The sequence below is a fragment of the Phodopus roborovskii genome, unplaced genomic scaffold, assembly GCF_943737965.1.
Source record: "Phodopus roborovskii unplaced genomic scaffold, PHOROB, whole genome shotgun sequence".
In the NCBI taxonomy this organism is placed as follows: domain Eukaryota; kingdom Metazoa; phylum Chordata; class Mammalia; order Rodentia; family Cricetidae; genus Phodopus; species Phodopus roborovskii.
The window spans coordinates 10,501,015-10,517,256 of NW_026126598.1; the positions used below are offsets into that span (position 1 = coordinate 10,501,015).

Consider the following 16,242-nt stretch of genomic DNA (forward strand, 5'->3'; position numbering starts at 1 on the left):
CTAAAATCTGAGCAGAAGGCGATTCCCATGGGCTACATAACAGAAAACAGATAACTTCAGATTGAGGCTGGCCCAGTGTTGTTTCTTGAGGCTGTGGCAACAAATAGAAGCTGACAGGAAGCTGATTGGCCTGAGTTGTGACTCAGGCATTTCTGGTTAAGCTGTGTCTAGAGCAGCACGCTCAGTCACAGGACTATGGGGAAATAGTAGGGGTGGCCTGCTTGTGATTCAAGTCTTCATGCTATTCAGCTGTGCCTCAGATCAGCTCTACCTACCTGCCAGGTTTCCATGCTGGAAAAACGAGCTGAGCACCCAGGACCAACTCAGGTTTGGTGTCTCCCTGGGACTGAGAACTGAGGAGAGCCTTTTCCTTAGGATTTCAGCTTATTGCGGATGGAGACTGAAGCATGGTGGGTGGGGTGTGGGAGAAGCTAAGGCTGCCTTTCCAGTTGACCTTGCCTTCTGAGGTCACATGAACAGCATTTCCTTCTCTTGGCAATGATAGATGACTTCCTGTGTGAAGCAGAGGTAGCTCTCTACAATGATAGGAAAATTCAGCATTTTAGTATAGGCTTTTAGGGAGGTAATTTTGTTCAACAGACCATGAAAGTGTTTTGAGCACATCTCATTAAGTCAAGATGCCATGGTATTTGCTGGGTTGACTGTAGTGTGTGTGTGTGTGTGTGTGTGTGTGTGTATACATACATGAGAGAACAACCTCAAGAATTGGTCCTCAGAAAAACCAACTATCTGATTTTGAAACGTGGCCTCTCATTGCCCCGGAGCTCACAGTTAGATCAGGCTGCCTGGTCAGCAAGCCCCAGGGGTCCTCTTGCCTTTTACCTCCCCAGAACTGGTATTACCTGGATTTAGAAGTTTTTATTTTTACTGCTGGGCATTGGTGGCACACCTTTAATCCCAGCACTTGGGAGGCAGAGGCAGGCAGATCTCTGTGAATTCGAGGCCAGCCTGGTCTACAGAGCGAGTTCTGGGACAGGCTCCAAAGCTATTCAGAGAAACCCTGTCTCGGGGTGGGGGGGGGAGTTTTAATTTTTATTTGTGTATGAGTGTGTGTATGCTAAAGCACCCATGTGGAAGCCAGAGGACAACTTCTAGTATGTTCTCTTTTTCCACTGTGGGTCTCAGTGATGAAATTCTCTCAGATCATTAGGCTTGCATAGCAAGTGTTCTTACCTGCTGAGCCATCTCACCATTATCCAGGTTTTGTTTTGTTTTAAATATGGGCTCTGGGGGTTGAACTCAGTTCCTCAGACTCACAAGGCAAGCACTTAGTCCCCTCACACCCCTTAAATATACTTTAGAATCAGTGATGTTTTCAATGTATGACGTAGTTCTCAGAAACTGACCCCAGCATCAATTAAGAACCATAGATGTTCCTAGAGCCTTGGCATCCAGGGTATTATGAGAATGAGTCTTGCAGATATGAAAGCCTGGACTGTGTCACTAGGACCTATGGATGTCAAGTACTAGGGTGCAGAGCTGTGTGTTCACCATAAGCCTTGTTTTTGGTTTCACCCATTCTTGAGACCCAGGGTCTCTTATAGATGCACTGTAATCAGCTAGGATCTCCAGGGACCCTTCAAGGGCCAGTTCCAAAGACTTAGGACCATGTTACATTCAGACAACTCAACAGCCCAGCCTTTGGGGTAAAATAGCTATCTCTATCCTGGGGTCTTAGCCCATGTCTTGTTTTTGTGGGGTTGTGTAGGGGTCTCTGCAAACACGATGGCCTCAGAGTGTAGATCCAGGGGAGGCAAGAGGGAAATTCAGTTCAACACCTCTCAGTAGCCAGTGTTGGTTCAAACTTCAGGCAGTTATTTTAGGCATATTTAAGCAGAGTACAATTTGGAAAAATTGTGGTGATAATTAACTCAATCCTGTGTGTACAACAAAGCTTAAGACATGATTACATTGAAAACTTGTAGTCTTCCATAAAGATAGGTTCCTCAGATTAACTAAGGGAGCAGGCTCAAGGTAAACAATGCTCATGATAAGCGTCTCCAGAAGGATAGCACTATAGATTGACTGAGATAAAATTAACAGTCTGGGGGAGCTGATGTGGCCTGGCCATACACATAGCACAGAGGTCACCAGGCCACTCCATCCATTCACAGCCTTCTGGGTAGAACACAGGCTATATATCTTTCCCTTTGAAGAGACAACTACTTATGTTTAACCTTCCTGGTTTTCCAGGTGCTTAACTGTGAGCACAAGGACCTCCATGTTTCTTACAGGGTTGGAGATGCTCAGGGACACTGGGGCCCCATGGCATCTATTCTCATTGTTGGCTAAGGGGTTCATCGCACCCTTGGCAGAGCCGACACCTTTGAGGTAGTTTGCTGTGTTGGCTCTCTCCTAGGCTGTAGCTGCCTGGACTGAACCCTTGCTGAGTCAGCTCCCCTTACTCAGTGCATGCAGCCCCCACGGTGAAGTGTTGAGATGGGCATGTCTGCCAGCCCTCCTCACTGACATTTGCCACTTCTCTTTCCTGACAGTTCTGTTACTGACAATGGGGGACTCTCTCAAAGACTCTGGTGCCACCATGACCGAGGCAGTGGCCGAAGAAGTGTCTCTTTTCAGTACGACGGATGTGGTTCTGTTTTCTCTCATTGTGGGGGTCCTGACCTACTGGTTCATCTTTAGAAAGAAGAAAGAAGAGGTACCAGAGTTCAGCAAGATCCAAACAACGTGAGTGGTGACCCTCAGAGTCCCCTTGGCTGCCCCTTTTGCTGGGCATCCTTGGGACCTCGTCCTTCCATGCTGTTTCCTGTAGGTTATAAGAAGCGAGATCCCTGGCATTTGAGGCTTGACTTTGGGGTGTGACCCAATGGGTAGATGATGCCTTAAGTCCTCCTTAATAGTAAGATATACACCACACACATACAGATGGAAAGACAAAGCAAAACTGGGTTTGGTCTCATCTTCTCTATCAGTGATTTTCCTGAGCCAGTGTCTCCTGAGGTCTTTGCCCTCTGTTTCCCAAACCTTTCCAGGATCTGTGACTGTGACTGAAGTAGAACCCTGGCTTCATATATAGTCTCTTGCTGAGCCAACCTAGTTGGTCTACTTAGTGGCCCAGAGGGCCACTCTCCTGGGCTCCATGAGCACGAGATGAAGTCATAGCATGAACTTGCCCACAGGGCTTGAGTTATCCTTGCTGCTGCATGTGTTAGTTCATTGTATATAGTTTGAACCAAGCATCCTAAGGACCACTGGGATGGCATTACATAAGAGAAGCTGAGGCCTGCAATCCAAGCAATTACGTGGAGGCAGGAGGGTTGGGGGGTTCAAGGTCATGCTAAGCTATGTGCCAGCCTGAGCTGTCTGAGTGTCTACCTTAAAAAAGTAGGCTGTGAGAGAGTGGGAAGTACTTTGTAGAAAAGAGTTTACTTTAAATGTGTTGTCTGGCTGGGCGTTCACCTTCTGCCTCTTCTCTCCTCACCCTAGGCAGTGACAGGCCCAGGGCCCGATGGCTAAAACCTAGCAGCGCTAGACTAAGGGACACATTCCAGGACTTGCCTCTGCTCAGGAGCTTGGACCCTGTCCTGCAGGTTGGGTCACACTGGAGGCTGGGGACATAGGAAGGGCGAGTGAGTTGGAATCCAGCTGGTCAGAATGCACTGTGGGTAGAGGGAAGGCAGTGCTTATGGTGAAAGCCTGTCCTGCTGAAGAGAAAGTGAAGTGACCTGGTCCCAGTTTCCAAGCTGCCCCATGTCCCACCGTCTGCTCTGAACAAGCGTGGGACCAGGAGCTGCCTCCCTGCTCCATCACCCTGCTTAATCTCATCATCGCTGGCCCTGCCTGACCTTGCAAGTACCTGAACATGATGGCCAAGCCTCAAAACCCAGGCCTGTACCAACCACTCGGGAGACTGAGGCAAGACAGGCACCTCATCTACAGAGCAGGCTGAAGGCTTGCCTGCACAGTTTAACAGAGAGCTTGTCTCAAAAAAAAAAAAAAAAAAAAAAAATAGGGTCAGGGTCAGGAAAACAGCTTGTTGGGTAAAGGCACTTGCCACCAAGGCTGGCAACCTGAGTTCCATTCCTAGGACTCACAAGGTAAAAGGACAGAACCGGCTCTTGCAGATCGTCCTCTGACTTCTACAAGTGCACCATGCTCTGTCTCTGTCTCTCTCTCATACACACACACACACACACTAAATAAATGTAATTTCAAAATAAAAAGTCAAAAGCCTGGAGCACATCTGTAATCCTAGCACTTGGGCACAGAAGGATCAGGAGTTGGGTCATTCTCAGCTATATAGCAGATTTGAGGCCAGGGCTCATGAGATTATGTCTCAAAAACAAAAGCAAAAAGCAGTTGAGAAACGAGGGTGATGAGAGGTACTTTGTAGCAACAGGTTATAAAATACTCCAGGATGCCTGGTCTAAGCCTGTGCTGCAGTCCTGATCTAGGCTGGAGGACAAGAAAGGGTTTCCCTCAGAAGAATCCAGGACCCTGTCCTGAAGGTGGAGCCACACCCACACACTGGGACTAAGGGAGGAGCTGGTGAGCTGGAGTGCGACCTCTCCAGCCTGGGCTGTGCGTGGGGGCATCCCTGGGGTGGGTGGGGGGACCTGGAGATAAAGGGACCAGTAGTCTGCTCCCACCCTCCAAGAACAAGAACACTTGTTCTACCATTTATAAAGTGGAGGTCCTGTTGCTTCCCAAGAAAGATTATGAGGTGCAGAACCGCCCAACCTTTTTCAGGGGATAGCCTCAGATACAGAACAAGGTCAAGGCCAACCTAGGCAACATTAGTAAGACCCTGACTCAAAAACAGAAGTTGCCAGCCTTGATGGCACATACCTGTAACTCCAGCCCTTGAGAGATGGAGGTAAGAAGAAGGAAGAGCAAGAACTCAAGATCGACTGGCGGGGGTCGGGGGTGAGGCATCTCCTTCAGTCCCAACACTTGGGAAGCAGAAGCATATTTGGCTGGTTTTCGGTTTGGGCTTTTGTATTTGGTTTTTGTTTTTTCTTTGAGACAGGTCTCACAGTGTAACCCACACTGGCCTCAAATTCATTTCTGGGATCAAAGGCAAGTGTCACATGATCTATTTGGCTTTAGTTATTTTTGGATATAGTCTTTTGTTTTTGTTTCTCAAGACACAGGATCTCTGTGTAACAGCTCTAGCTATCCTGAAATGCATGCTGTAGACCAGGCTGGCCTTGAACTCACAGAATCCACCTGCCTCTGCATCTCTCCCCCCCCCCCCCCCAGTGCTGGGACCAAAGGTGTGCGTCATCAACACCCAGTTTATTTTTGTTTTTTTGATACAAGGATGGCTGCCCTGGAACTCCATAGACCAGGCTGCCCTGGAACCTTATAGAGCTCCACCTGCCTCTGTCTCCCAAGTGCTGGAATTAAAGGCTCCCCACTCCCCCATCATATCATATATTCATATCATGGCTTATGATGCCTTCTAGAAATGATGTCATAAAGTCTTTGAAGGCCTTATAGGGGGTTGCATTCTATGGGGCATGAAACCATTTTTATGTGCATGTGTGTACATAGATGTGTGTCATGTTGCATGTGTTTATACGTTGAAGTCAGAGGACAATTTGCAGGAGTCATTTCTCCCACACAGGGTCCTAGGGGTCCAGCTCAGACCATCAGGCTCATTGGCAGACACTTTTACTCACTGAGTCATCTCTGTTCTCATATATCTTTTGAGGGCAAGACTCACGTAGCCAGGCCAACCTCTGACTCACTGTGATCCTCCTGCCTCCACCTACCTGGCGCTGGTACTACAGTTGTGTACCACCTCACCTGGTCTATGTGATGCTCAGCACCAAAAAGCCGGCAGGAGGGAAGAGCAGCTTTGGGCTCATTAGGCAAATGCTCTCTCAAACTACATTACATCCCTAGCCCCAAGGATATGGATGTTTTTACAAGCCAAAATAACAAACCAGCTGCAGTCTGGCCAGCAAGCACTCCAGAGCATTGAAAGGTATACAAAACAAGTCAAGAGATGCCCCTGGGTACCCAGGTGACTCTCTCTGGGAGTGTAAACCTCTATGGCCCTCCCACAGATCCAAATGTAGCTTTCTTAACCTCTGAACACTGTCCCTGCTGCCACTGACCACATGTGGCCAATAGACACCAGAGCCCAGAAATACCTACTTTCCTGGGCCAGGTCAGCATCACTGGGTGTGACATGAAGCCACTTGGGCCAGTTTGCCACTCCTGGGGCTGAGAGAGGGTGTACTACCCCAAAGTTTGCCTTGAATGCCTCTTTGGGGCAGAATTCCTCCTGAAAGCGCTGTCCTACAACAGATTAGAGCTTGTAGGCTATCCCAGGCCTTACTGGGACAGAGAGTGGATGGAGGTGGTGGATGCTTTTGAAAATCTTGACTCATAGTCACAAACATCTGTACCCAAAAAACCTCAGAACAGAACAGTTCCAGGCCTGTACACAGATCTTCTAGGGTACACTATCTTTGGGGTCAAAGGCATACAAAGTTAGGGAGTCTAAAAGGTGGGGATTGATTCTGATTTGGGATGGGGAAAAGGTTACAGCATGGCTCCAGCTCCAGATGCAGAGCAGGATTTGTGCAGCAGTGGTGGTGCCCGTAGGTGGAGGTACTGGGGTGGTTTGGGGAGTGTGGGAAGGTACTGGGGTGGTTTGGGGAGTGTGGGAAGGTACTGGGGTGGTTTGGGGAGTGTGGGAAGTGCAGTTAGAAAGGCAGGTTGGGGCTGGATACCAGAGGGCTATGGGAGCGGCAAAATGACCAACCCTGATTTCACAATAGGGAAGGCCGAGGGAGGGCAAGGACAGGGAGGAGGAGGCTGGAAAGCCATTTCAGGATATGGTTCCCTGAGAAGTGAAGCTGCTCCAAGAGGCCCCTGAAGGGAACATAATCAAAGTTGGGCGTTGGATGCCTGGAATAGGTGGAATGGTATTGGCTGTGACATGTAGGCTGGAACAGTGTTAGCTTTTGTTTGTTTGTTTTGATTGGTGGGGGGTGGCTGGAGCAGGTTTGAGAAAGAGAGTCTAAGAGGTTGTTTGGGGATCTCTAGAACATTGGGTAGGGCTTGTTAGGGCTATGGATTGAGGGAAAGCTGAAGTTCAGAGACTCTGATACCTTCAGAAGCAATGGGGGTGGGGTGGTGATGGAGCATGGCTGGAGAGAGGAAAATAGGGGTTTTCCAGGGGAAAGGATAAAGCCGATTAAAAGAAAGATTAAGCCTGTGGTGGTGGCACATACTCATAATCCCAGACTGAGACCAAAGAGTTTGAGGGCTAAAGTGTCTGATGTGCAATCATGGGACCCCAAGATAGAGTCCCCAGCACCTATATAACGAAGGCCAGGCATGGCTTCGCATCGCTCTAAACCTAGCACTGATTGCCTAGACCTCAGAGGACAGCTCCCAGCAACCAGCTCGCTCCTCTCACCACGGGCATTCCAGGGATTGAACTCCGTCATCAGGCTTAGTGGCAAGCACCTTTACCCACTGAGTTGTCTCACTGAACTCTTCTTTTAGACATCACACAATTAATTCTACCCTACCTTCTCCAGGCACATTTGTTCTTATCCTTCATTGGTTGATCAGAGCTTTGTCTTTAGATTTTTAAGTTGGATTTTTTTTTTAAAACTAAAGACCCATTTATTGCACTTGATTAATAAACCATATGCCTTTCAGGTATATTCTGTTCTAGTTTGCATATGATAAAATTCTTTTTCTTTTAGTGCTGGAGATGGAATCCAGATTCTTGTGCATGCTCAGCAGATGCTCTACCACTGAGTCACACCGTGTTCTAAAACCCCCTCTTTTTAACTATACACATGGATCCCAGAAATTGAACTCAGGTCGTCCATCAGGTTTGGCAGCAAGTGCCTATACCTACTGAGTCATCTCTCCAGCCCCATAGTTGACTCTTAACACATGTACAGTTATGCAATGAGTATCACAGTTATCCATGTCCCATCACCCCAGAGTGCCCGACTCCCAGTAGTAGATAGAGTTCTAGTGCTGCTTGTCTGAGAACGGCAACTCTCCCTAAACACAGCATCCATTCCGTCACTTCTTGGCTTCCATCCATTCCTGTCTCTCCCTTGAAATACTTGTGTGAAGGAAGCTCCAGCCTGTTATTGCATAGTTTCCTACAATCTGAATTTGGCCGACTGTGCCCCCTTGGGGCTTGTTTAGAAAAGCCGCAAAGACTCTCATTTCCTCAAGTGAACTTTGTTTGGGAATGGCTTGCCTTTGAAATCACGGCACTGCCCAGAGTCAAGGCTGCAGGCAGGTCTTACGTCCGTCTTTATCTTGGCCCGTCAGCAGATGGAGAAGCGTAAGGAGGTTCAGGGCCACCCTTTCTATTCAGATGTCCTTGCACCAGTGATCACAAAACTAGAAACACAGATGTGTTTCTCAAAGAGAAAAGGGCGTGGCTGCAGAGATGGCTCAACAGTTCAAGTACTGTCTACTCTTGCAGAGGACTTGGGTTTGATTCCTAGCACAGTTCCAGGGGGACTTGATGTCATATTCTGACCTTGGAGGGCACCTGCCACACACATGGTCCACAGACATATGCAGGTAAAACAGTCATACATATAAAATACTAAAATAAATCTAAGAAAAATTCTTTTAAGAGAGAGAGAAAGACATTTAGGGGGCTGTCATGTGAAGGGTGGGCAGAACACCGTGCCTGATCCAGAAGTGGCTAAAAGAGATCCTTTTGCAAGCACAGGTCTGGGACGTCTGCTGTCACCTGTTGAGGTTACCTGCATTTTTCTGCTCTCTGATCAAGTGGATTCTGCCCTTCCTATTGACCCTACAAATGTGGCTTGTTGCAGGATAACTATGCAACAAGAGCTCTTTGACCCACTAAGTCATTTCATTGGCTGTCTTTCAAAAGGAACTTGGTGGGAAAAGGGTTTGTTTCACTTTAGTTTATTCGGCTCATAGCCTGAATCCTGGAGTAGCCAGGTTGGTTCAACCTTAGGGAGTCTGACCCTGAATAGTCTATTTTAGGCAGATTCTTAAACACAGCACAATTTGGTGAAAACTCTCCTGGTACTAACTTAATGCTATATGCACAATTAAGCTTAAGACATGACTACATCAAAGCTCTTTGTAAAGTACATGTGACATTTTCCATAAAGATGGGTTCTATAGATTTGACAAGTTCACTAAAAGTGTCTGGGGGACAGTATGGTCTTTGTCACATAGATAGCACAAAAGTTCGCCTTCTGGATGGCTATGCATCATGAGTTGTACAGAGGAGTACTATTTACTGACTTGCTTCCCATGGCTTGCTTAGCCTTCACTCTTATAGGACGGAGAGCCACCAGCCTAGGGATGGTCCCACCCACAGTGGACTGAGCCCCGTTACATTAATCACTAATTAAGAAAATGTTTGCCTGTTTAAGAACAAGTTTGCTTACAGCCAGATCTTATGGAGGCATTTTCTCATTCAGGGTTCTCTCCTCTCAGATGACTCTAGCTTGTGTTAATTAGTAAAATTAGCCAGCACATTGGCCTTGGTCTTTTGTTTTTCCTTTCCTTATGTTGTCTCATTAGCTCAAGCTTACCTGTCCTTTGCTATATATACCTGTGTAGAGGATAACACTGAACCCCCATTCTTCCTTTCTTCACCTTTGAGTGCTGGAATTACGAGAGTACACATTCCATTCATCCTATTCAGTTTATGTGGTGCCTGGTGTGCAACCCTGGGCTTTATGCGTGCGTGTGTGCATGGTAGACAACTACCCTGTCCACTGAGCTAATCCCTAGCTTTGTTCTTTTGAGACAAACTTACTCTGTAGTCTATGCTAGCCTTAAATGCTGTCCCCATGCCTCAGCCTCCAAAATACCGCCATCAGAGAAATGCAGGGATATGCGCCACCACCAGGCTCAGCCTTTTCCTTCATCTTGGCCAAAGGCCTCTGTCACCCTCCACTGCCCTTGGCTAGCTCTAGACTCCCTTAGAAGCAGCCCTCCCGGGGGTGGGACCCTGTAGAGAGCTTCCCGCTTTTCTCTAAGCTCTGCATAGACCACCTGGCTGACAATGCATCCTGCTGGGACCTGCTGTCCCTCTCCCGCTGCCACCATATCTAAGCCTCATTCTCGTCCCCCTTTCTGCCTGTTAACCCTGTGGCCTGGAGACATTAGTCTCCAGACAGCCAGGCTCTGCAAGTTCAAAAGCAGCCTCCCAGCTCCCTCCCAGGCAGTGGGATATCCCAGGAGGAATCAGTTCCACCAGACAGAAAATTAAATTTGAGTTGCCTCAGCTTTCAGAAGTGCTTCTCCTCGTTGCCTGGGACAGCAACAAAGAATGCACCCCCTTGAGGCATCTGGGTTTGCCCAGTGACTCAGTGCTTTCCGGGCTTCTCTCTCCCCTCCCTTCCTTTTGCCCACTCTGGGGGCCTGCAGCTGGCTTCAGAGGCGCCTGCTCCCAGTGGAGGGCTTGGGGGTGGGGGGTGCCAATTGGAACCTTTCAGACTCTGCTGTGGTATCTGTGTTCCCACAACTTGGACCAGCTGCCACCTGCACAGGGCTCTGGGGTCTGTGCTTGGGTACCAAGAAAGGGATTCCTTAAGATCTTAGGCTGGCTGTCCCCGCTGCATGGGGCAGGAAGGGAAAGTATGTATCTCCCTGTAGCTCCCTGTAGTGCCCAGGATGTCCCCAAGTGACAGGTCCCCAGTTGTCTTTAGGGGTTCTGGCAGCAGCGACTGGCTTGGTTCTTACTGCTGCAACCTGCACACGTCTGTGTCAGGGCTGGGACAGCTTTGTTCTCCATCCTTTTTTTTCCCCTAATGGGAAATGGGGAGGGCGTGGAGAGTGGGGCTCTGATATAAACAGTTACCAAGGAGACTGAGTGGTGGTGGGGGGTGTTACCCCAGCCGCAGGGGATCATGGGAGACTGCAGTCTCAGTCCTGCTGGAGCTGCCAGATGTTGCAGAGTTCACAGGCTGATGGGACAGAGGCAGGCAGAGGTGCCGAAGGATTCTGAGGAGGACTTCTGGGGTGTCTGGTAGTACTTTCAGAGTCTCTGGGCCCTTGCAGACTACTCCACCACACTGAGAATGGACGGAGCTGAACTTCCTTTCTGTTGGCTCCCAGCCAGCTGCAACAGAGCTCAGTGTGGGACCCTCCTTTTCCCTTAATCCTCGTTGAGGACACGGGCACCATGGGATGTGCATACTCATCTCCGCTGGACGAACCCACCCCGAGGTCAGTTCAGCCCCAGTGCAGATGTGCGGGTAGCCCATGGCAGGGGCCACATGGCTGCCATCCACCAAAAGGAGAGGCACCTCCCTGGGCCGGGGTCCAGTAGTCCGTTATGAGTCGGCCCCAGGTGGGTGCCCAGGTCTGCTTCCTTGAGCTGGCTGGGAGCTGCTCCCAAGCAAGAAGGGCTGCCCAGGAGGGGCCGTGCACTTCAGCAGAGGGCTCTCTGACTCCTTGTTTCCTCAGAGGCCACTGCCCCTGCTGGATCAGGAAGAGTGAGGGCGACAGAGTTCTTCCTGTCCCCAGGGCCAAAGTGAAGCCAATTAAGGGGCAGGTGTTGGGCCTCGAAAGTGTTCAGGTGCCGGTGTGGAGATGGTTTGCAAAATTGCCTGCCACACAAGTGTGAGGGTGTGAGTTTCATCCCCAGAGCCTGTGTGAAAAATCTGGGCATGGAGGCAGGCTTGTAATCCTAGCAGTGGGCAGGCAGCTCCTTGGGGCTTGGTGCCCAGTGAGCCAAACCTGCTTGGTGAGCTCCAGGCAAGTGAGAGACCTTGTCTGAACAAAGCACCTGAGGGTGACCTCTTGCCCCCACCCCTACCCCAAGAAGTGCTTGGTGCCATGGTCTTTGCCCCCAAAGTCAAGGAGAGTGTCTCCAGGCAAACCTGCCCAGCGTTCTAACCTCACTATGGCCAGAGCAAGCTGACCTGAAGTTTAGCCCCTTTCGCCTACAGCAGGAGGCCCTGTCCGGCTCACTCCCAGCTAGAGGTTCTTTGTTTGTGCCCGTGGGAGCCTATTACTCTGCCTCTTAATAGCCACTTGCTGTCAGAGAATGGAGCCCAGCCTCTCTGTCTGGCACTGGGCACCAGCCTTTGTGGCTCCATGCCACCTTAGGCTGCTGGGTGTCTAAAATCACAGACGGGCCCAGACAGCTGTTCACTTTCCAAGAAGACCTTTGTCCCCTTGAGTGTCACTAAAGTTCCAGATGTCTGGCAGGTCTCAGGAACACTGTGGAAGTCAAGTTTGGTTAGTAGCTGAGCCCTTCAGGCAGTAGGGCTAGGATGTCACATGCCTATGTGGTGACAGGACATAGACTTGCAGCCAGCTGTGCCCCTGACGTGGCTTCTCTTCCGCTGTGATTTTCCTAGGCTCAGCTCAGGGACAAGACAGGCCCTTGGAAGACAGAGATGGCACATTCTAGTCCCCACCCTCAGCTCCTGGCATGGTGCCCATTCCCGCCCTGCCTGCCCCAACTGGAGATGGGACTTCTATGGAAACATCTGTCTTTTGAGAAAAGCCATGAGCTGACTTCTCAGCACAGAAGGGATAGGGAGTGGGCAATATCCCCAGAGGCCTCTGTCTACCTCTGCCTGACAGATGCTGGATAGGAGACCTGGACCAGCCATGCGGGAAATCCATGAATTGTGTGCTGAGTGCCAGACAGACACACAGACACCTCCTGGTTATTCAAGCCAGTCGTGTGGGGAAGCAATTTGAATATGTGGTGGGAAATGCTCCATGGATGTATGTTAAGGATGGTGACCTTGATGCAGGGAAAAAGCTTGTTCTGAGGAAGCTCAGATTCTGTGTTGAGAGACAATAGGGGTTTGTGGGAAGGGATCAGGGGAGGCCAAGCTAAATCCAGGGACATCAAGTCCTTGTGTCCACTCACAAGGGTGTGGTGAGTCAGTGACTTAACCAAAAAAGCAAGAGCTGGGATTTCTTTCTAGAACGTCCCACACCAGTCTCTATTCAGGGCTTCCTTTTTGTTTGTTTGCTTTTTAAAATGGTTTCTCTGTGTAGCCCTGGCTGTCCTGGAACTTGCTCTGTAGACCAGGCTGGCCTCTAACTCATCTGACACCTGCCTCTGCCTCCCTTGTACTGGGATTAAAGGCATGAGCAACCACTGCCTGGCTGTCCTTATTTTCTTATGCATTTATATGTGTGTCTATATGAGGATGGGAGTTCATGAGCGTGCATTTGATACACAGGTCTCATGTGGTGCTGGGTCTAAGCTCTTGTCCTCATGACTGTGGGTCAAGCCCTCTTTATTGCTGAACTGTCTCAGCATGTGACACACACACACACACACACACACACACACACACACACATCCTGACATAGCGTTTCCCATTGGCTCACTGTCTCAGCCTAGGGCTGGAGTTTGTGTCCTGTTTGCCTGAAGTGATGGCAAAGGAAGAAAAGGGACAGAAAATGGGGAGGGACCAGACACTGGGAAGGGAGCATGGGCAGATGGCCAGGTCGAACTCCGAGCAACCCTGAATGTGACGGATGCCTATAAACCCGTTGATGGATTGAGGCACACAGGGATGATTGGACTCGTCCCACTGTTGGTTTCATCACTAGGGGATGTCCCAGGTGGAATGTCCCCCGACAAACTGCCACAAGCACCACAGCCTGTCACACCCATCCTCTAACAGCTACCTCTGCCCCATCGAACTGTTTTGTTTTGCAGGACCTCATCCGTCAAAGAGAGCAGCTTCGTGGAAAAGATGAAGAAAACGGTGAGATCCCTGCTTCTGCTCTTAGCAGAGTGAGCTTGGCCTTAGTGGGCACTGAGGGGCCTGACAGGAGGGCTGAGGGCTGTTGGAACTGAGCGGGGCAGAGTGCTAAGGATGTCCTCATCTTACACAGCACAAGGGGCTCTGCTTTGATTTCTTGGATAAACTAAAATGTAAAAACAGACCCCTGTTATCAAAATTTATAATTTGAGTCCATTCCCCAGAACCTGCATGAAAAGCCAGACCTGGGTAGCACATGCTTCTAATTCCCAAAGCTTTCTTGTCAACAAGCATAGCCTAACTGCTGAGCTCCACACCAGTGAGAAGCCTTGTTTCAAAACAAACAGTGATGACACCTGAGGAATGACACCCAGTGTAGTCCTCAGACCTCCACAGGTCCCTGCTGACACACACACTCTAGCTTCTGCCTCACTGTGTTATACAAGAGACTTTACCAACTGCAGATTTGGGTGTCCTGTGTGTGGTTGGAGATCGTGGCCCCCCACAAATGCCAAAGGATCACATCTACTGTTATATTTATTGATACATACGTGAGGCAAAATGGAGATCTGCTATCCGTATTTCCCCAATTAGCTTCCCTTTCTATACTCAGTAGTAGGTTGTGATTTTTCCAGTGTCAGAGTATGATCTTGAGTGACATGTGTGAGATTACTGTCTTCACTCCAGCTTGACTCCTTTGGATGATGTCTGTCCTCTTCCGTCACAGCATCTATGACAGCCAGATGTCAGCCCAAGTGACTCAGATAAGAACTGAGGCCAGGAGAGAGAGGACTTAAGAGCTTTCCACTTACCAGGCACGCCCTGTGTCTCCTGGAACTAAGGGGCTGCTCTGTCCTGGGCCCCTTACTCACCCATGTGTCTGCCTCCTCCCTTAGGGAAGGAACATTATTGTATTCTATGGCTCCCAGACGGGAACTGCTGAGGAGTTTGCCAACCGGCTGTCCAAGGATGCCCACCGCTATGGGATGCGGGGCATGTCTGCAGACCCCGAAGAGTATGACTTGGTGAGTGAGCCCCCATCATATGCTGCCCTGTGTGCTCCACCCTGCTGCTTCTGTGAAGGACCCCAGGATGCCTCTTTCCTGTCTATGGAAGGTGTTGGGTGGGTCATCTCAAAGAGCTCTAAGCCGCCTTATGTTGAGGCTCTTAGTAATTTGTGTATTAAAGCTGAGAGAAGAGTGGCCTAGAGCCAGGGAGGGGTCAAGAGAGGTTGAGAATTCAGGCAGAGGCAGTGGAATCCCTCTTTATGTCCATAAGCCTGTATAGGATATGACAGGTCCCAGCCATGTTCTTAACAGCTAGGGACAGGAGCATTATTGCCCCTCACTGTCTGCCAACTCACCAGGTTTATTCTCCTGCCTCCATTCCCTTACATGGGTGGCTCTATATAGTGCACAGAACTGTATTAGCCACTGGTGGAAGGGAGGGAGCAGGTGGCCCAGCAGTTGCCATGTTCATCAGTGGCACTGCTCCCAACTGAAGAGACGTCCCTGTGAGGTGCACCTTCTCTCAGACCCTCCCCCCACTTTCCTCTTCTGCTGTGGGGGGGTCTTTCATCTCCAGACTTCATTTTAAATTTATTAGAAATGCATGAGGGACTGCCTGGACCAAGGCCTTCCCACCTGCCACTCTGTTCATCAGCTGTGGGCTCAGACCACAGTGGTGACACCCCTGTCTCTCTAGTCCGACCTGAGCAGCTTGCCTGAGATCGACAAGTCCCTGGTAGTCTTCTGCATGGCCACGTATGGTGAGGGTGATCCCACTGACAACGCCCAGGACTTCTATGACTGGCTGCAGGAGACTGATGTGGACCTCACTGGGGTCAAGTTTGCTGTGAGTTTCCCAGAATCCTTTAGGCATACACTGGCCTCTGGTAGCTCCCCAGAACCCCAGGATCCTCCTGTTCCTTCATCTTACGGGGCAGAGAGCTTCCAGCAGAGGCCTTATCCTTAACTACATGAGGCTTTGCCCTTCCAGAGCATCTCCTCCCATGTTGCCGGCTGACCCCTCACTCAGGACATTGGTTAATGGACAAAAGGCCAAAAAAGTATAATTTGGCCAAGCAAGGAGGACTGGTTCTGTTTTCCTGTAAGGACAAGAACAGAACACTTCCCTTACCTTTGAGAGGGTTCCGCACATCTCAGTCTCCAGCTAAGCTGGTCACTTGGATTTGAGGTGTAAAAAGGCTGGTCATAAAAGGAGCCATCAATGTTCTCAGTGCCCATAGTGCCAGAGGCTCCCAGTGCAGGCTTCTGTCCACCCCGAGGACATCGATCCCACTCAGAACCTCCCCTTCTGTCCCCACAGGTGTTCGGCCTTGGGAACAAGACCTATGAGCATTTCAATGCCATGGGCAAGTATGTGGACCAGCGGCTGGAGCAGCTTGGTGCCCAGCGCATCTTTGAATTGGGCCTTGGTGATGATGATGGGAAGTAAGTGTCACCGTAGTTGCTTGGTCCAGGGTCCCAGCCTTGAGTATTGGCCACCTTCCTTCCCCTAGCAGGGT

At 49.8% G+C, this 16,242-nt stretch overlaps 1 protein-coding gene across 2 annotated transcripts in view; it reads left to right on the top strand.

Moving 5' to 3' along the window:
• The window catches only part of LOC127236955 (NADPH--cytochrome P450 reductase), a 39,845-nt gene that overhangs the window by 19,184 nt on the left and 4,419 nt on the right, over positions 1-16,242 (top strand). The window contains exons 2-6 of one of the 2 annotated variants that reach the window (XM_051204955.1): positions 2,517-2,709; positions 13,670-13,718; positions 14,612-14,740; positions 15,420-15,569; positions 16,044-16,168. In XM_051204955.1, coding sequence (XP_051060912.1) covers positions 2,531-2,709; positions 13,670-13,718; positions 14,612-14,740; positions 15,420-15,569; positions 16,044-16,168 — 632 coding nt within the window. In that variant the 5' untranslated portion in view covers positions 2,517-2,530. Of the gene's footprint in view, positions 1-2,516; positions 2,710-11,058; positions 11,203-13,669; positions 13,719-14,611; positions 14,741-15,419; positions 15,570-16,043; positions 16,169-16,242 lie in introns of those variants that run through there. The other variant, XM_051204956.1, reaches the window with a different exon arrangement.